This window comes from Carassius gibelio, chromosome B13, assembly GCF_023724105.1.
Source record: "Carassius gibelio isolate Cgi1373 ecotype wild population from Czech Republic chromosome B13, carGib1.2-hapl.c, whole genome shotgun sequence".
Classification (NCBI taxonomy): domain Eukaryota; kingdom Metazoa; phylum Chordata; class Actinopteri; order Cypriniformes; family Cyprinidae; genus Carassius; species Carassius gibelio.
The window spans coordinates 15,471,286-15,491,052 of record NC_068408.1 but is presented as its reverse complement, the minus strand read 5'-3'; the positions used below and the strand labels follow the sequence as shown (position 1 = coordinate 15,491,052).

Sequence of the window (19,767 nt, the reverse complement as noted above, 5' to 3'; positions counted from 1 at the left end):
AAAGGGAACCGGATGAAACGGGGAACTCGGAAGAATGGAAGGTAGAGGAAGTCTGGTGGAACGAGAGAATGAGACACATAGGGTAAGACAAAGCAAGACTGATGGACCTGAAACACAATGACATCAGACAAGGACTCCGTGACATAGACTAAGACAGACTGGGTATTTATACACAGAAGGATAATTGGGAAACAGGAGACAGGTGGGGTGAACAATCAATCAGGTAACAAGGAGGAAGGTGACCATATAAGGGAACAGGAAGTGATCTGGGACAGGCACCGTGAGAAGGAGGACATCTAGTGGAACCCCGGGGAACAACAACCCAGACACTGTGACACTTTTAGGCCGGTTCATAATAAGTGAATCCTTTGAAAGACACACATTACAGAAAATGGTGAAATAGTGTGAACCTTTAACCAAATAATATTGACAAGTACGATCTGGCAAGTAACATTTAGAGTCATACTGTAACAACAAAACTGATGTTATAGAGCTAGCAAGATAAATTATTTTGCGGTTTCTTCAAGAGCGAGTAATATACAGGCTAACTACAGTAACATTACATTGGAAGCATTATTTTTATACAAAAAAAAAACATTCTTTAAGTGAAGTTTGAACACCTGATTTTAAAACCAAATTGATTAAAAAAATGTATCTAGACATTTCTACACAAATATATATATTACACCAGACAAGTTTCAATTTAGTTTACTTTTTGTTGTTGTAATAATAAGTAATAATAAAGAATGAGTAGGTGTGTCCAAACTTTTTACTTGCTGTAACACTTGATTACACTTTCACATTGTACTGTAATAATTCTTTATTATTATATCTGATAATGCGTGATACTGTATATATGATGGTTGTAATAATTGTCCTCTGAATTATGAGACTTTGTTGGGTGCATCTGATGAAAACACCTGGAAATCAAAAGGAAAAATTAATTATAGGCTACTCTGTATAAAATGCCTACTGTATTTTAACGTGCTTAACTGTCACAGCAACAATGCACCAAGATAGTCTTTATTTGTATTTTTTAAGGATAATGTTTATTTGTGTGTGTGTGTGTGTATGTGTGTGTGTGTGTGAGAGAGAGAGAGACTTTTAGGTGAAATGGAACCTGGACATGCTATTATGTAAAAATAGCCTCTTTCTTACAGCAATTAGTCGGGCATTATTCCTGAATGTCTTAATAAGGGTGATTGATTTTCTTTTTCCTGCTAACTAATCCATCCATTCTCCTTTTCTTTTTTAGGCCTACAGAAAAATCTTCACAGCTGTATAAATGCATTAAATAATTATATTGCTCCAAATAAGCCTTACCCCATACATTTTGGACAGGTTGTTAAACAGCACCTGTCCCGCGCTCACTTTATCCCTCACGCCCCGAATCGTTCCGTTCTTGCTGAAGATGTTCACGCGTTTTCCGGTGAAGAGCTTCTCCTTTGTTGCACTGGCGTACATGAGCAGCTCGTCCGGTTCGCTGCCGCTGTCGTCCGGTTCTGGCCCCAGCAGCAGGCCGCTCAGGTGGCCGTTGGCCTCCGTGATAACGGGCGAGTTTGCTCGCTCCGGCTCTGAGCTCGCAGTGGTGTCGGTGTCCGCGGAGTCTTCGAGCGCGTCTCTGAACACCTCCTTCAGCACGCGGCCGCTGTGCGCCGACGCCACGCGGAACCGCACTCTCCTCTCCGCGCGCTCCTCCTCAGTGCGGGATGTGCGTCGCTCCATTCTGCCAGCAAAAGATCTACATTATACAAATTTAGGTTGACTGAAACTAGAGCGTGCACCAGGTAAAGTGCATGCCCTGACATTAAAGGTCTTGTCTGACCTTCAGATAAAGGGCTTGTGGCTCGAGGGTGTCAATTCGACACCACATGCTTTAATATTTAATAAACGCTGTCCATGGAGACCGTGGATACCGACTTGGGTTCTCTTATGAATAAAATATAACTCACGTGTGGCTTAAAGAACATATTGTGTGTGTGAGCTAATAACAAAAGCACCTAAAGTGTAAAATACCCCCCCCCCCCCCCAGTATTTGTATTTGGGCAGCTGAAAATGTGACAATTAAAGGTGTCGGAATATATACAAAATATTAAACCAAGTAGCATCTGCAAATAAATAATTCTAGAGCTTTTTTCCACAATTAATTACCATTTTAACTGGTGTTAAGGTCAACTTTTAAAGTCAGTTCAGGTTCATGCAAGTGTCCAAACAGCATATGCATGGTGTAGTTCATCGTATTAACATGTCCCTGCTCACGGTTTGACAATAAGAAAGTGTCCAGGTCGTCTTGTCTCTATTTTGTCTCTATCTATTGGCTCAAATTCTGAAACCTACACATTTCATACAAGTAGATTTTTGCTATATTTGTTTAAAATAAATTGTCTATATTTCTATATTTTGCTATACAATGCAAAGACATGTACACATGATTGATTGTGGCTTAAGTATCCAAATACAATTTGGGGCCACTGTATTAAGTATTTGGACATTTAATGTAAAAAAAAGGCTAATGTAATGTTTGACCTTTTTTTTTTTTACAGTAACACTTATAAATATTATTTTGTACTTTTTGTGTATAATATTTATTCCATGTAATCCAAGATGTCAAACCAAATAAAAAATACTATTTCAACATATTTCCATTTTTCATTCATTTATAAACGCTGAGGGGAGACCTGAAACTGCAAAGGTCACAGTTCTAAATCTAAGCAAAACGGGAAGAATTTTGTACTACAGGCCTATTTAGTTTATATTGAGCGCCCATCTGTGCAACAGATATTGTCGGAAAAAATATTTTGGGGATAATTTTTTCTCTCTATATCAGAAGTGCTGTCGAGTTGTCACCGGACTGCGATGTTGTTACCCAGTGATGGCGCTAGATGGCGATGTGTCTTCGAGGCACAGTGCGTTGCTGTAACTTCATAGAGCAAGAAATTCCGGAACAACAACATTGAGAAATCTGACGGCGTGGGATCTGAACCGATAGATTATTCAACGCTTGCACTGAACTGAAATGAACTGCTTTGACGATTTATGAACTGGAAGACATTTGTGTCTGCGTCTGGTGAACCAGTATACTCATACTAATGCAAACTGGTGTGTTCAAGGCATAAACTCATAAAATAATATTAGGCATAAGTAACCTCTGGGCAAAATAACAGTCTCTTTTGTATTATCATTCTGTGTTCAGTGCTTAAATCAAATTAAATTCGTTTAAAAATGCAGTGAGCGGTATCGTGAGTTTAGACAAAATGCATTATAACATCTGACACTCGAATAAGGCATTTAAATATTCCCCGAATCCGAAATTTCTCAAATAGAAAGCTTTTTAAAAAGTCTTAATAGATGGCTACTGTTTTGAGTTATATGCTGCACTCAAACCGTTTATAGTCCATTTTATAGAGTGCTGTTCTCACTTTCCACGTGATATTTGTCTGAAATCTCTTCTTGTGTTTTGATAAACAGGTTAGGATGTCATTATGGGTGGCACCTTTGGGATGAGGTGTGGACTGCCTGCAGTCTTGCTTTGTCTGGCAGCTCTCCTCTGTGCCAATCTACTGCTGTATCTCTACCTAGATGCCCTTTATCAGGACACTAACCCTCTCTCAGCACACACGCAGTGCCCGCTTCGCCACTTTAAAGTGGGCACCATGACCACTTGTACCCCTTGGCTTCAGTGCCCTGAAATCCGTGCTGAGGTCCGCCGTGTGAAGCTCATTGGACAAGGGGCTGTGAAGAAGGTGAGTTTGCCTGAACTAATGATTATTTTGATAACAAATTTTTCTATTAATAATTTAAACAAATGGAAAACAATATCATCCAAAATGTACAGTGGTGTCCAAAATTATTTAAACACTACTATTTTCACTAGTTAAAAATGGTTCTATCTAAATTTCTATATTTTGGTGCAGTGTGTCAGTAGGAAATATCACTTTTCATACAGTTTCTTGAAGCATCTTGGATACGTCACCATAGATCTTCTGGACTGAGTCTGTCTCAGTTTGTTCTGTTTCTTCATGTTATTCCAGACAGACTGATGATGGTGAGATCAGATGTCTGTGTGGAGCACTGGCTGTTGTCAGACTCCTTGTGTAAACAAATACTCTCTGGATTATTACAGTTAATGGCAAAATAAATTTTTGGAAATGTAAACTGATATTACTGACACACTGCAACAAAAGATAGAAATAACTGACTTAAAACCATTTTTCTACTCGTGTTCTAATCATTTTGGCCACAACTGTAATAGTTGACTTTCTTTGTTCAGCAGATCACTAAATATGATTTTTAGCTTAACCCATGGTCCTTGGTGATTCACAAAATGCAAGACAATGGGTACTGTAACTTTGAGGAAAAAAAAGCAATCCAGGAAATGCAAAACTAATACCTGCAGCTCCTGATGATTTATCAAAGTCTTCTGAAGCGAAATTATTGGCCTGTTCAAGAAAATCAACATTTTTATGACATTATTACTTGTAATCAAGTAAATTATAAGAGAACTGTAATACATCTTCTAAGACTTAAACTGATGTATGTTTGTGTCTTCTAGGTTTATCTGTCTGAGTGGCGAGGGCAGAAGGTGGCGCTCTCCGTATTGTCATCAGAGCAGTATACAGATGATTTCCTCCATGGACTGTCAATGCTACATGCCTTGCAGAGCACCCACGTCGTGACGCTTGTAGGGGAGTGTGAAGAGGATGGTACGTTTGTTACAGAGTATCACCCTCTGGGATCAGCATTGACTCTTGATGCCACCCTCACTCAAGACCAATATCGCTGGCGAAACTCCTGGCATACTCGACTACAGCTGGCCATAGACTACGTTACCTTCCTGGCGTACCTGCACAGCAGTCCAGTGGGCATCCGTGTCATGTGTGACTCCAACGACCTGCACAAAACTCTCAGCCAGTTCCTGCTCACATCCGACATGCACCTGTTGGCCAATGACCTGGATGCGCTGCCTGAGGTGGAGAGGGGACAGGGAGGGGTGAAGTGCGGTCATCATGAGCTCACCGGGGACTTCGTTGCTCCTGAGCAGTTGTGGCCTTACGGCGAGGATGTGCAGTTCTCAGATGAAGCCATGCCTGGTTACGATGAAAAGACGGACATCTGGAAGGTTCCAGATGTGACACGTTTCCTATTGGGGAATGTCCTGGGAAGTGATGTCATCCATTTTCACTTGTTTCAGATCTACACAGAATGTAAGAGGAAGGAGCCTCGCATGCGGCCAGCGGCGCTTGAGGTCCTCCGTGTGTATCGCTCCGTCTACGACAGCATGATAGAGAGTCAATCACAGAGAGTTCGAGATATGTTGTAGAGCATAATGGTCATTAAAGGGATAGTTAAACCAAAAATGAAAATTCTGTTCTCATTTACACCAAACCTGTATGAATTTCTTTCTTCTGTGGAACATAAAAGAATATATTTTGAGAAATGTTCCTTATAATAGAAGTCAGTGGTCACCAAAACAGTTTGGTTCTTCTAAAAATTATTTTTTTTTTATTTTTTTTTTCACAGAAGAAAGTCAGTCATAAAGGTTTGGAGTAAATGAGAACAGAATTTTCATTTTTGCATGAACTGTCCCTTTAAGTTAAAAAGATAGCAGAGTGCAATGGGTTTTGTCATACCACACTGAAGAATATGCATTAAAAGATTAAAATCCAGCAGAGGATGAGATGCAACATCTCAGGGCTTCAGATCTGAATCCAGCTTCAAAATCTTATGCTGAGTCTGACTTTTTGCAATAAGAAGTAAAAAAAACTCTTGCATAACTATACCTCATAAAACTTATTTTCAGTTAAGTGAATAGAACTTACCTCACTGATGCAGTGATTGAATATGTGGAGTAAGTGTGGATCTTATTTAGATTTGAATAAGAATATCATTCTGGAAACTAACCTGCTTTTTGTTTCTTTTTTCATTATTTGGAAGCCTTTTAATAAATCATTTTCTCAAGAACACTATGATTGTGTTGTCAGTATAGTATATCTAGTATAGCTTTAGAAACACTACTTCTTGAAGCTTTGAAACACTGATCTTTTGTTTCGAATCAGTGGTTTTGACATGATTGCAGAACATATGTAATTCGAAACATTTCCAAAATCAGATGTTTCGCTGCTAGATGGTGTTGATCTGGTGAACCCATGAACTAATGGTGATCTTGGTTTATAACAAAGTCCCTCTAAAATAATCTGTATGTGTAGTCTTTGGTCATAATGTATAGAGTCAGGTCTAGTCATGGACAGACCTCAGAACTTAAAGGAACAATCAGAACTTATGCAAAGACAGCGGTAATATTTATTTATTTTACGATTTAAGCTTGAAACAATCTGAGCTCTACCAAAAATCATGTTACTGTCTATAGTATCTTAAAGGCGTACAGGCGCATTTAGCAAATATGATCAATTTTGCGACTAAGATTAAATTTACAGTCGAGGTTTAAAAAATGCTCTTGGTTCGTAAATGTCTCGTGCTTTTTTAAACTGAGTTTTCTTACAGTAACACAGCTCTGGCAAGTAAATACTTTCAGCATATGCTTCAAATCAGTGAATCAAATCACTTGGTTGATTCAGAGATTCGATTTCGCGAAGCTTCGTTCCTCTCATCACAAGTTGCAAGTGGTGTTAATCCACCATGTATGGACTTTCAGTCAGTTGAAAATTGATAGCCACAAGCACTTCTGATAGGAAGAGTGTATGGTAATCTGACTTGGCACATATTGGTGTATCTATGGAACATAAATGTAAACGTTAAACTAAAAGTCAACACATAAAACATATATACAGGTCCTTCTCAAAAAATTAGCATATTGTGAAAATGTTCATTATTTTCCATAATGTAATGATAAAAATTAAACTTTCATATATTCTAGATTCATTGCACACCAACTGAAATATTTCAGGTCTTTTATTTTTTTAATACTGATGATTTTGGCATACAGCTCATCTCAAAAAATTAGCATATCATGAAAAGGTTCTCTAAACGAGCTATTAACCTAATCATCTGAATCAACTAATTAACTCTAAACACCTGCTAAAGATTCCTGAGGCTTTTAAAAACTCCCAGCCTGGTCCATTACTCAAAACCGCAATCATGGATAAGACCTGACTGCTGTCCAGAAGGCCATCATTGACACCCTCAAGCGAGAGGGTAAGACACAGAACGAATAGGCTGTTCCCAGAGTGCTGTATCAAGGCACCTCTGTGGGAAGGAAAAAGTGTGGCAAAAAACGCTGCACAATGAGAAGAGGTGACCGGACCCTGAGGAAAATTGTGGAGAAGGACCAGTTCCAGACCTTGGGGGACCTGCGGAATTAGTGGACTGAGTCTGGAGTAGAAACATCCAGAGCCACCGTGCACAGGCGTGTGCAGGAAATGGGCTACAGAGAAGCAGCACTGGACTGTTGCTCAGTGGTTTAAAGTACTTTTTTCGGATGAAAGCAAATTTTGCATGTCATTCGGAAATCAAGGTGCCAGAGTCTGGAGGAAGACTAGGGAGAAGGAAATGCCAAAATGCCTGAAGTGTCAAGTACCCACAGTTAGTGATGGTCTGGGGTGCCATGTCAGCTGCTGGTGTTGGTCCACTGTGTTTTATCAAGGGCAGGGTCAATGCAGCTAGCTATCAGGAGATTTTGGAGCACTTCATGCTTCCATCTGCTGAAAAGCTTTATGGAGATGAAGATTTTGTTTTTCAGCACGACCTGGCACCTGCTCACAGTGCTAAAACCACTGGTAAATGGTTTACTGACCATGGTATTACTGTGATCAATTGGCCTGCCAACTCTCCTGACCTGAACCCCATAGAGAATCTGTGGGATATTCTGAAGAGAAAGTTGAGAGACGCAAGACCCAACACTCTGGATGAGCTAAAGGCCCCTATCGAAGCATCCTGGGCCTCCATAACACCTCAGCAGTGCCACAGGCTGATTGCCTCCATGCCACGCCGCATTGAAGCAGTCATTTCTGCAAAAGGATTCCCGACCAAGTATTGAGTGCATAACTGAACATAACTATTTGAAGGTTTACTTTTTTTTTTTTTTGTATAAAAAACACTTTTCTTTTATTGGTCGGATGAAATATGCTAATTTTTTTGAGATAAGAATTTTGGGTTTTCATGAGCTGTATGCCAAAATCATCAGTATTAAAACAATAAGAGACCTGAAATATTTCAGTTGGTGTGCAATGAATCTAAAATATATGAAAGTTTAATTTACATCATTACATTATGGAAAATAATGAACTTTTTCACAATATGCTAATTTTTTTAGAAGGACCTGTATATATAATTTTTAAGTTGGAAAGACTTTATTTTTTAATACAGTCTAAAGTCTTAAAACAAAAGCAAACAAAGCCGTGTCACTATCTCAGTTGGGTTTTAATTTATGCAGAGAAGGAACCGGAAGTACGTCGTCTGTTGTATGCGCACACATCCGCAGCAGACTTGTGTATGAATTAATGGATGTTTAAGCGGTTTCTGCACATATTGCAAGACGGCCTGGCTCGCAGGTCCAGTGCCTGTCCGCAATCCGCAGGAGTTTGAGTTTGGGTGAGCCTCAAAACGGAGCCGCCAGCAATATTCGTGCAACAATGAGCTCGGGGCAGCCGAGCGACAGCAAGGAGCCGCGCGCAGACCTGCTTCGCGAGGAGGAGGAGGAGGAGAGCGATGAAGACAGGTGCTCCAGCAGACCAACCTCTCCGCAGGCGGGCCGCGGGGGCGCCGGGACACAGGTCAGCTGGGAGCTCGAGGCGGCCACGGACGGCGGGACAGGCTCGGGGGACAGGGGCTCGAGCGCCGCAGACTCTCTGTTCGCGTGGATTTGCAAGAGGACAGTGCGCAGGGGGCCGTTTGTAGACCCCGCGCGAGATAATTTCCGTAACATGACACGGCTTTATTCGTCCATGAGCCCGGCTACGGATTCGGTGAACCTCAGTACACAAACCCACGGAGCTGTCTTCAACTTGGAGTACTCGCCAGACGGGTACGTTCAGTGTTGCCCCTTCGATCAAACCGTGTTTGAGTGTCTCGAGACTGAAGATCTTCTTTCGACTCTTCGACTTCTTTTCAACTTTTGACTACTTAGCATTAAAACAATAACTTTTAACAATTATTTCCAAATGTGTTTTGTATTAAAACATGTATAAGTGATGGAACAAATGCAAACTTTGAAAAACTTGCAGATACCTTAAGTTAGCTAGCAGTCAAGCAGTTTTAGAAGCATAAAAATCAGGAAAGTAATCAGTTCGTTTCAGGGAAGAAAAAAAAATACTGGTTAGATTATTAATGACAACAACTCTAAAGTCATGGGGAAAACACACACAAATGAATTATATTTCTGATCTTCAAACGGGGGTGCATCAGTTACAGTTTTAAGATCAGAAGTGCCATTAATTAAAGTATTTTTTCTAAAAGACTATCATATCAATTAGTATTTAAATTTGTTTTTAGGTTTATTATATATATATAATATAAATGCCATAAACATGCCCAGAATAGACAAAGTGGCAAATGTAAAAATGTTTAACTTGACACATTTTTTCTCTTAATCTCTTTTGCTCATTTCTCCAATTTGTTTTTTTTTCCTCAAATAAATATTTTCAGAATTTTTTGTCACACAAATAAATGTTCATTTCCTGTAATTTTTTTTTAATTGCATGTGTGCAAAAAAAGTACAATTCCATAGTTATTGCACAATAATTAAATGCACATAGCCTGCAAATATTAAACTGATGACTTGATCAGTAAAATCTTCATACTCTTATCATTGTCTAAGTATGGTGTAGTAAGCTGTCCATGTCAACAGTTCACCGTTTGGTTAAAAAGAAATGGACACATTTTGACCAGTACAGCTCTCACAAAAAAAAAAAACTTAATTTAAATGACATTGGTGAATTTGCTGACACATAGGCTTTTGGAGAATGAATTAAATGTTTTGGGGGACTACATTTTGCAAACGCACATTAGAGTTGTGATGTAAACGGTTCTAAAAATTGCACTTGCAGTTTACAGAATGTAAAAAAAATAATAATAATTAGCCAAAGCGATAATGAAATAAACTTTGCAATCAAATGTTTAATGTTATCGGTCTATTCTATATAATACACATTTATCCTTGATTTAAGCAAAACACTGTTGTTGTTGTTTTTTTACAATAGGATACATCTACCATAGAGAACATTTCTGTCCTAATTGACAAACACCTGTATAATTTTTTTTTCTAGGTCAGTTTTGACGGTTGCTTGTGAGCAGACAGAAGTGCTTTTGTTTGACCCGGTTTCTTCCAGACATATCAAAACACTGGTGGAGGCTCATGAGGACTGTGTAAACAACATAAGGTACATGTGCACACAATATATAATTGATCCAGTGTGCAGGAACCTCAGTTACATGAGTGAAAGCTCTTCTATATCAGTTTTAATGTAAGAACTAATTCATTACCATTTACATATTAAACAACAAGATTTGCACACTGCAAAATTTGCATGTCTTAGTTGCTTCTGTGATTCTTTTTGATACTTACACACACACTGAATGTCTGGCACAATCATTAAGCCCATGAGGATGACCAGTGTTGTCTAAGTATAAGTTTGTTTGGCTGTGTACTATTCAGGTTTCTCGACAACCGGCTGTTTGCGACCTGCTCTGATGACACCACCATTGCATTGTGGGATTTGCGTAAACTGAACTCGAAGGTGTGCTCATTGCATGGCCACGCCAGCTGGGTCAAGAACATAGAGTATGATACTCACACTCGCCTGCTGGTGACGTCAGGATTTGACGGAAATGTCATCACATGGGATACCAACAGGTAGGTTTTGTGTTTCCTAGCTGGCTTAAATGAAGGAATAGATCACAAATAATTGACATTTGTTAAAACTCACAGGCCAATCCATAACAAAGTTTGTTTCTTCATCAGAACAGATTTAGAAAAATTTACACTACAGCATTTGCTCACCAGTGGATGCTGTGCAATGAATGGGTGCCGTCAGAATAAAAGTCTAAACTAAAAACACACAATGCAAGTCCACTATTCAAAATAATGCTTCCTCCACTAAATCCTTCCCCTGTTGTTCTCTCACATCAGAATCCACCGACATATTTGTTTACAACTGTTTTGTAGAGTTTTCACTTGTAAACTGTTTGATCTGTGTACAGTTTATTTCTCTCCTGATTCAGACGAGACCTTTTATTCACTGTAGAAAGCAATGTAATGGATGGAAGACTCGTATTATATATATATTAGGGGTGTAACGGTTCACAAAATTCACGGTTCGGTTCGATACGATACACTGATGTCACGGTTCGGTTCGGTTCGATACGTTTTAGATACAGCAAAATGTAAAAACATCTCAACTTTTCAGAATGCCGCAAGCGCACCGCGGGTCATGTGACAAGAACCAACCAATCAGCTTCATCCTTTCCCGTAACAACGTTGAGAGCTCAGCCAAGATGAAGGAACAGCTGATCATAGTTGTATATGGATTGCAATTTTGAAATAAATTCAGTAGCAGAGCTACTGCAAGCGATTTTTAGAGCTGCAAATCCATTTATCCTTCGCTGAAATTTCCGCGTCTCATGGAGAGAGCACGTCATTGTTGCTTAGCAAAGACAGACGCCTCAGGAGAAAGACGCGCTTAGCGTTTTCCATGCGTTTTTAGGCACGATATGTGAACGGCCCCTAAGGCGCTCGCTCACTCAGCACGCGCTGAAGGCTCGTTGCAAAATGTCTAATGCATTTAACAGACCAGAAATATAAGATCCTAAAATAACCAACAGGTCTGGTGTTTGGGTTGGATTCCCTGTAAGCTATAGTTTCTAAATGCTGCAGGGATAGTTTGCTGCGTGCATGTTTCTCCTTTTTTTCGTCTTTTCCCAGATAGTACTGACGCATATATCCCAGATATTCCCGCTGGTTTTTTTTTTTTTTTTTTTGTAATCCCGCTGGTGTACCCTGTCATGTTGCAGATGCGACATACCGTTGTTTATTTATCCACCACTCTCTTGCCATCACCATTATAGCTTAAAGGGAATCCAAAGTGCACCCAAACACCAGACCTGTTGGTTATTGGAGGATCTTCTCATTTCTAGTCTGTTAAACGCATTGGCTATTTTGCAACGAGCCTTCAGCGTGTACTGAGTGAGCGAGCGCCTGCTGAGTAGCCTAACATAAACATATAAGATGGTGTTTTTTTCTTCTTCGGGAGTGTCAGGGGCGTTGCCTGTTACGTTGTTTGGGTTATTGGGCTACCTTGTTGAACGCATATCATTATATTTCTTTCTCTCTCTTTTTTTTTTTTTTTCAAATATAATTAATTACTCCAACGAACCGTTCGGTATACATAATGCGTACCGCGTACCGAACCGAAAGCGTCGTACCGAACGGTTCAATACGAATACGCGTATCGTTACACCCCTAATATATATATATATATATATATATATTATTTTTTTTTTTTTAGTGCTGTCAAACAATTAATCGCATCAAAAATAAAAGGTTTTGTTTACATAATATATGTGTTTGTGGTGTGTATATTTATTATTTATAAAAAAATACACACACATGCATGTATATTTTAGAATTTGTTTATGTTTGTACATTAAATATATCAATAAATATAATAATAATATAATACATTATATATATATTATATATATATATATATATATATATATATATATATATATATATATATATATATATATATAAACATGAAAATATTTTCAAAATGTATACTGTATGTGTGTTTTTATATACAAAATAAACATTCACAGTACACACACACACATATTATGTACACAAAATCTTTAACTTTGGATGTGATTAAACGTGATTAATCGTTTGACAGCACAATTTTTTATTTTTTTTGTGTACTAGTCTTTTAAGAGTAAGTGTATATACAAGTGGTTGTGTGCGACTGTGTGTCATTGCATTTGCTGTTTGTTTAGGTTCACAGAGGATGGCTGTCCGCACAAGAAGTTTTTCCACACACGCTATCTTATGCGAATGCGTCTGACTCCAGACTGCAGTAAGATGTTAATCTCCACCTCCTCTGGTTACCTGCTCATCTTACATGACCTTGATCTCACCCAGAGCCTTGAGGTCGGCAGCTACCGCATCCTACGGTCGCGCAGAGCTCCACTCAGCACAGGTACTTACAGAAAGCATAAACAAAGAAGATACATGTGAATCTGAAAAGATGAATACTAAGCTCTGAAATTATGGAGATGGCATGAAAATTGATTAGCATTCAAATGGTGAATTTTGCTATTATTTGCTATTAATTAATATTTTTGTGGAAACAGTTATACATATTTTCATCCAGGATTTTGTAATGAATACAGTTCAAAAGAACAGCATTTCTTTTAAATAGATCTACAACATTTTGCTTGTCCTCAGGAACTGGAATATAACTGGAAATCTTAAAGGGATACTGTAACAATATATAAACTTCATAATAACAGGAAGGAGGAGACGGGAACTGGCGGACATTTAAATAAAAAATGTAATAATAAAATAAACACAAAACAGCGTGACAGCCCCTCACGGACGACTGCCGCACACAAACAAAACCGTTCCAAACCTGTAAAAGCTTTTTTCATCTTCGGAACACAATTTAAGGTATTTTGGATGAAAACCTGGAGGCTTGTCCCATTGACTGCCAAGTAAGTTGTCAAGGTCCAGAAAAGTATGAAAAGCGTTGTCACAAAAGTCCATCTGCCATCACTGGTTCAATCTGAATTTTATGAAGTAACAAGAATACTTTTTGTACGTGAAGAAAACAAAAATAACAACTTTATTCAACAATTCCTCTCCTCTGTGTCTCTACACATCACCGTAGCACCGTTTTAGAGAATATGAGTTGAACGCAGGCAGCTTATGCTCTTCTGTGTCAGCCATGCCACAAAGATTCATTTTCTATGTGTATTTTACACTTTGATTTGAACGAAAACAGCACATCCTTGTGGTGCGGCTGACACAGAAGAGCATAAGATGCCCATAAGAGGAGACAAATTGTTTAATAAAGTCATTATTTTTGTTTTCTTTGTGTTCAAAAAGTATTCTTGTGGCTTCATAATACTACGGTTGAACCACTTATGGCAAATGGACTATTCTGATGCTTTTCATACTTTTCTGGACCTTGACAGTATATTTAACTTTTGCAGTCAATGGGACACTCTCAAGCATCCCGGTTTTCATCCAAAATATCTTAAATTGTGTTCCGAAGACGAAAAAAGCTTTTACAGGTTTGGAACGACATGGGGGCAAGTGAGTAATGACAATTTTAATTTTGGGGTGGACTACGCTTTAATTCAATTTTGAATGCTGCACAACCCTATCGAACACCATATGACACAGTGAACTACTGGTTAATTGTGTTGGGAATCCTGTGCTCATCGTCATCATTTTAAGATCAAGTCTCTTTTCTTTCAGAAGGTTCATCAGCAGGTTTTAGGCCAGGAGGTTCCCGTCACACCATTGACAGCAAAACCCATCCACACAGAGAGGGTAAGCCTTTAATATGTGAGGGTAAGAGTTTAATATGTTATGTACATTTGTACCAAATACTGCTTTTACTACAGAGTTTTCACTCCATTGTTCACCTTTTGTCTTTATCCAGGTCTGTCACCCAGAAACAGTCTTGAGGTTTTAACCCCGGAGATCCCGGGCGAGAGGGACCGTGGGAACTGCATCACCTCCTTGCAACTGCATCCCAAAGGCTGGGCCACATTGTTACGCTGCTCCAGCAACATGGACGACCAGGAGGTCAGTGCTGTAACCTAAACCTAAGAATTGTGGAGCATGTAAAAATGAATGAACAGTCTCATATCTGTCTTTCTCAGTGGACGTGTGTGTATGAGTTTCAAGAGGGAGCTCCGCCTCGACCTCCGGTGTCTCCTCGCTGCTCTCTGCGTCTCACACACTACATCGAGGAGGCTAATGTTGGACGGGGCTACATTAAGGAGCTGTGCTTCAGTCCCGACGGCCGGCTCATCTGCTCGCCGTACGGTTATGGCGTGCGCTTGCTGGCGTTCGATGAGCAGTGTGGCGAGCTGGCAGACTGCATGCCTGTGCGGACGGCTCTGCTGCGGGAGATTCGCTCCATCTACTCTCACAGCGATGTGGTGCTCACTTCCAAGTTCTCACCCACTCACTGTCAGTTCGCATCGGGCTGCCTTAGCGGACGCGTAGCTCTGTATCAACCACACTTTTAACTCATACAGATGCATTAGAATTTACACTGATTGCTGGACTATTTGGAAGAAGCTTCTGATTGGTCTAGGGGATAATGGGAGAACAAAACTACCTTGAACAGAGCGTGTGGTGGTGTAGTTGTTTTTTTTTGGTGCGTTTGAGGTCACACTGCATTTGAATGACCTTCTACAAGTTTGTCATTTTTAGATGTATTTGTTCTTTATGCTGTGTAAACGTAACGAAAGCAAAGCAAACAGCATTAGTTTTTCCTCCACAATAGAGGTTGAATGAGTCATGTGAGCGTTAGAGGATTATGGGAGAATTATCTTTTGGTTGCTCATCCATGCAGCACTGCAGTAACCGTTTAAGTCAATCATTTTCATGCAACTCTAAGCAGTTCAAGCAGATGGCAGTTTTTGCATTTTGCCAAACATTTTAGACTTTGCAATGCCATTTTCTTTTTCAGAAAAGTTTTTCTCTGGAAGTGCTTCACTTTTACTAATCGTTCGTTTTATTTTTGGACTGCTTGTCTGTAACAACACTAACTAAGGTCTTATTCATAGATTGTCAATACAGTATGTACCATGTACGTTTGAGTATTGGGATGAATAGGACTTCTGCCGATGGTGGACTGAATGGACTGGGAATTTTCTACCGTTCTGTTTTTCAAATGCTTCTGGCCTCTACATTGACAATCAGCAGTTCTGAAATGTTTAGATGCTCACATCAGTGGGGGCTTCGAACTCTAGACATGAGGACAATGGGAGGAGGCATGTTTGACTGTTGGATGAGTGTTTTATACAGATAAGTTTAGCTTTCTTAAAATGAAAAGGAAAAAAAAGAGGACAAAATCTGAACATTCTGCTTTTCTGAAACTAGTATTATTTGGTCATCCTTCTCAGTTATTAAAATATTGACCGCTCCTGAACATGGAATTTTAAAAGCAGAGGAACAGTGAAAGTTACCTTTATTCAACCACAATTTCATTTGATTCACTTTATTCATGTTAACAATATTAAGGATGCAGTGGTACAGATGGATTAAATAAAGAAACTTTTTCATATCTTTTGTTTGGTATGAGAAAGAAAAAAGTTTTGAAGCAAAAATGAGACGTGTATTAGCGTACCATAGACAGATTGATTGCACTGAATATGCCTCGGCATCTGGAACCTTTAAACTGATTATTTAGAACCGGCATGACGTTTCAGGTCAAGCGCTGGATAGAGGAAAATGTCATTTTTGTAAAACTCTGGTATTTCATCATCCACATGCAAAAGGAAACATGTAGAATTTGGTTGATTATAAAACGGATCGTTCCGGTCCTTGATTCTGATTGGTTGAGCTGTATTCGAAGCTGTTGTAAATTACTCCACAAACATGCACCCCTTTTTTTCTGCTTCTGTGTGTTGCTCGGCCACCACTTTGTTGCAATCCCATCTGTTTCTGAGGAACTACATTGTTTAGCAGAATAACAGTGTTTTTATTAATATTATTACATTTGATTTGCTTTGTTTTATTTTGTGACACCTTGCTATGTATATAAGGGATAAGCCCTGTGAAGCTGTGATTTACAGTGAATTTATAACAGCTAAGGGGTGTTAGGCACTCAGCTCCACGTCAACACCCCTTTAGCAGTTATCAATTGCTTGAAACCATGGCTTTTTGGGTCTTAATGCTTTCTTTACATATAGCAAAGGGTTTTATATAATATATACAATACCATTCATCGGTTTGGGATCATTAAGATTGTTAAAAATGTTTTTGAAAGAAATCTCTTATGCTCACAAGGCTGCAATTATCTGATCAGTAAAACAGAAATATTGTGAAATATTACAATTTAAAGTGACTTGATGTTTGATCATTTTGATATATTTTAAAATGTCATTTATGCAATTTCAAAGCTCATGTGATGTTTCAGCAGTCACTACTCCAGTCTTCATTGTCACATGATCCATCAGAAACTGTTCTAATAATATTTCTTATTATTATCAATGTTGAAAACAGTTGTGCTGCGGAATATTGTTTTTTGAGGAAACCATAATGCTTTTCAGGAATCTTTGATGAATAGAAATTTCAATAGAACAGCATTTATTGGAATCTTTGTAACATTATAAATGTCTTTACTGTCATTTATGATCAAATAATTGAATCCCTGCTGTATGAAACTATTCTTTTCCTTCAAAGAAAAAAAACAAATTACCCCAAACTTTTGAAAGGAATTGTATATAATAGTTTGAAAGCAGAAGTATGTAATATGACCTGGGTTGCTCAGGAAGTGTGAAATCCACAGATCTTAATTTTTTAATAAATTAAGTAATGTAAAATGTTTTAAAAACATAAATGCTAATTTAAAAAAAACTTTATTTTAATTTTCTTAAAACTATGCACGCACGCACACAGTGCCACAGAATAGCATAAATGCTACATTTTGATTGCAGACATCCAGCTCAGGCAGTTTTCCCTTTCTTCTTAATGAACTTTCAAATTGCCATGTGTGATTGCAAGAAATGTCCTAATACTGTTATAAAACTGGCTCTCAGGTCTAACGTAATGAATATGAATGTATTTTAGCATGTTTCAGCAATTTCTTCCTCCAAAATAATCATGCCGTGCTGATGCCAATAAATTAAGACAGCTGAGGAAACTGAGAGGTGCTTTCTGTAAAATCTTTAAGTAGCTTTAATTATAATATCATTAATAATCATATATTATAGAGTGTAGAAACCAGCTACAATTTTAGAGTCTTGCTCTGAGCATTCTTAGAAATCTCTGTTAGTGATATATAAAAAAAAAAAAACAACAACATTCAAAAGTTGAACAACAGACCAGGGATACTCTGTGTACTCTCAGACTGAGGAAAACAATTGAAAAAGTGAAAACAAGTAGCTTTAAATCATTAATAATACTCGTCTGGCTTTGCAGAATAGCTGCAGATGGTCATATGGGGCTCTGACCGTACAGATCAGAGCCGGATGCCTGGGAAATAGATTTCTGTCCACACCATTATCTTGTACTCACCTGGATTCAACAAATGCCAGTAATCACCATCTACACCTGCAAGGATGTGAAAGAAAGGAAAACATTTTCAAAATTAACTTTTTAAATGTAACTGCTGTAATGTAGTTTATTTGGCATAGTGATTTCTAGAGGTATAATTAACACATTTTCAGTACCTTAAATACTAAGTGAAGTAAATACAGTGCAAATACAAGAAAACGTAACCTATTTTATTTCAGTCTCCCACCAGTGCACTGACCAGGCTCTGGCCTGCTTAGCTTTAGTGAGGGACCAGACTCTGCATACTGCATGCAACAGCTGCATTCGAAGTAGGGACCTTAATGAAGCTGCCCTAATAGAGGGGTAGCACATACTGACAAGCATAATGTGGACATCAGCATGCATTGCCAGCCTAAACAATGAGGTCAAATTTATGATTAATGTGGGGAAATAATGACAACAGAATGTCCAGGCCAGTTTAATGCCTCCCACTTCCAACCTATTGTATGGGAACTGGATAATAGCTTGGTGGTATAGAGCACTGTGCATAGATGATTAATCACATGTTTCAACACTTCTCCTGTTTTAGTAGTCTATTGTACTCATTTATCTCATTTGCATGTCATGTTTCATTTGCATGAGGCTCAGATATGTGTTTGGTAGTCACATTGGTTTTAGGCCTTTCATGATTAACTATTTTGATAAAAACCTATTTATCAGCACTCAGCAGGCCCCCTGAAAGTTATAGCACCAAGTTTGGTGGCAAAAATCCACTGTCCACTGTTTTTACAATGGAATAGGTTGCAAGTGGGATCTAAAGATCTCAGCTCCAGAGAGGTCTAGAGAGCTAGGACTTGCACTCCTATCTTATTTTAAGATGCCTCTACCAGCAGAGTGAATTTTAAGTTATTTGGAGAAACTTAAAACTTTGGCCCAAAAAAACTCTACCCCTTTTAGTTTTTTGGGGTAAAAAAAAAAATCTTAATTTTTTATTGAAACTCTAGATTCTGGAAGGGGAGGGGGGTTGAAGGGGCTCTGTGGTGAATGGACCAAAGGCAAAGGGAGTGATAGAAGGTTAACACCAGTTATGTCATTTGCCCACAGCGGAACCGACCCCCACTGTCGTTTAGATTTTTTATAATAATAAAAACCATTTAGCTGAGTAATAGAACAGATACTACAATTAAAACCTAAATGCGGCTGCTCAATGCAGCGTGCCGAATGACAGTGGCATCACAGATCAGATTTAATTTATCAAGTGTGGAGATTGAGTCGAGCTGACTGACAAATGAACAATTGCTTTACACTAAATTGCCGCTATTTGAAAGTGAAAGTAAAATGTGCACGACGCTTTTATAAGCTGTTTAAAACAGGCCTCGCTCCAGAGAGCAATTTCACAGGGATCCCATCTGACTTCTGGAGAATGTTGGTTGAGCCAGGAGCGTCCCAGGATGATATCCACTGTGGATTACAGTGGGAGGCATTGGGAGATGCTCGAAGTGTGCTGCATAAAGCTCTCTAGTCCCAAATTGTCATCATAGATGGCCATCTGAGCACAAATATGGGGATTCAGCCCC

The 19,767-nt window shown here is 38.8% G+C and overlaps 3 protein-coding genes across 6 annotated transcripts; 2 read left to right on the top strand and 1 right to left on the bottom strand.

Moving 5' to 3' along the window:
• Positions 1-343: 343 nt before the first annotated feature.
• grxcr1b (glutaredoxin and cysteine rich domain containing 1 b) lies at positions 344-1,893 on the bottom strand. The gene is made up of 2 exons (XM_052571676.1): positions 1,324-1,893; positions 344-920 (listed from the first exon to the last, which is right to left on the bottom strand). The coding sequence occupies exons 1-2, from the start codon at positions 1,723-1,725 to the stop codon at positions 885-887; spliced, it is 438 nt and encodes a 145-aa protein (XP_052427636.1). The 5' UTR covers positions 1,726-1,893; the 3' UTR covers positions 344-884.
• Positions 1,894-2,913: 1,020 nt separating this feature from the next.
• pomk (protein O-mannose kinase) lies at positions 2,914-5,961 on the top strand. The gene is made up of 3 exons (XM_052571689.1): positions 2,914-3,099; positions 3,469-3,743; positions 4,553-5,961. Exons 2-3 carry the CDS (start codon positions 3,483-3,485, stop codon positions 5,318-5,320), a joined length of 1,029 nt encoding a protein of 342 aa, XP_052427649.1. The 5' UTR covers positions 2,914-3,099; positions 3,469-3,482; the 3' UTR covers positions 5,321-5,961.
• A 2,421-nt stretch (positions 5,962-8,382) lies between these two features.
• On the top strand, positions 8,383-16,256 carry LOC127970659 (DDB1- and CUL4-associated factor 10). 4 transcript variants are annotated; one of them, XM_052573325.1, is made up of 7 exons: positions 8,383-8,980; positions 10,221-10,334; positions 10,610-10,807; positions 12,946-13,148; positions 14,435-14,527; positions 14,619-14,764; positions 14,842-16,256. In XM_052573325.1, exons 1-7 carry the CDS (start codon positions 8,589-8,591, stop codon positions 15,211-15,213), a joined length of 1,518 nt encoding a protein of 505 aa, XP_052429285.1. In that variant the 5' UTR covers positions 8,383-8,588; the 3' UTR covers positions 15,214-16,256. The 4 variants fall into 4 exon arrangements, with proteins under 4 accessions (XP_052429285.1, XP_052429287.1, XP_052429284.1 ...); XM_052573327.1 differs by having other exon boundaries at positions 8,384-8,980; positions 14,435-14,506; XM_052573324.1 differs by having other exon boundaries at positions 8,384-8,980; positions 14,432-14,527.
• The last annotated feature ends 3,511 nt before the right edge of the window (positions 16,257-19,767 follow it).

What these genes read in the sequence shown, in the direction of transcription:
- pomk (XM_052571689.1), top strand. Translation starts at nt 3,483, where the DNA reads ATGGGTGGCACCTTTGGGATGAGGTGTGGACTGCCTGCAGTCTTGCTT. An exon ending in GACAAGGGGCTGTGAAGAAG is followed by an intron (nt 3,744 to 4,552) that starts GTGAGTTTGCCT and finishes TGTGTCTTCTAG; the next exon opens with GTTTATCTGTCTGAGTGGCG.
- LOC127970659 (XM_052573324.1), top strand. Translation starts at nt 8,589, where the DNA reads ATGAGCTCGGGGCAGCCGAGCGACAGCAAGGAGCCGCGCGCAGACCTG. An exon ending in ATCACATGGGATACCAACAG is followed by an intron (nt 10,808 to 12,945) that starts GTAGGTTTTGTG and finishes CTGTTTGTTTAG; the next exon opens with GTTCACAGAGGATGGCTGTC. An exon ending in TAAGCCTTTAATATGTGAGG is followed by an intron (nt 14,528 to 14,618) that starts GTAAGAGTTTAA and finishes GTCTTTATCCAG; the next exon opens with GTCTGTCACCCAGAAACAGT.
- grxcr1b (XM_052571676.1), bottom strand. Translation starts at nt 1,725, where the DNA reads ATGGAGCGACGCACATCCCGCACTGAGGAGGAGCGCGCGGAGAGGAGA. An exon ending in ACCTGTCCAAAATGTATGGG is followed by an intron (nt 921 to 1,323) that starts GTAAGGCTTATT and finishes TTTGATTTCCAG; the next exon opens with GTGTTTTCATCAGATGCACC.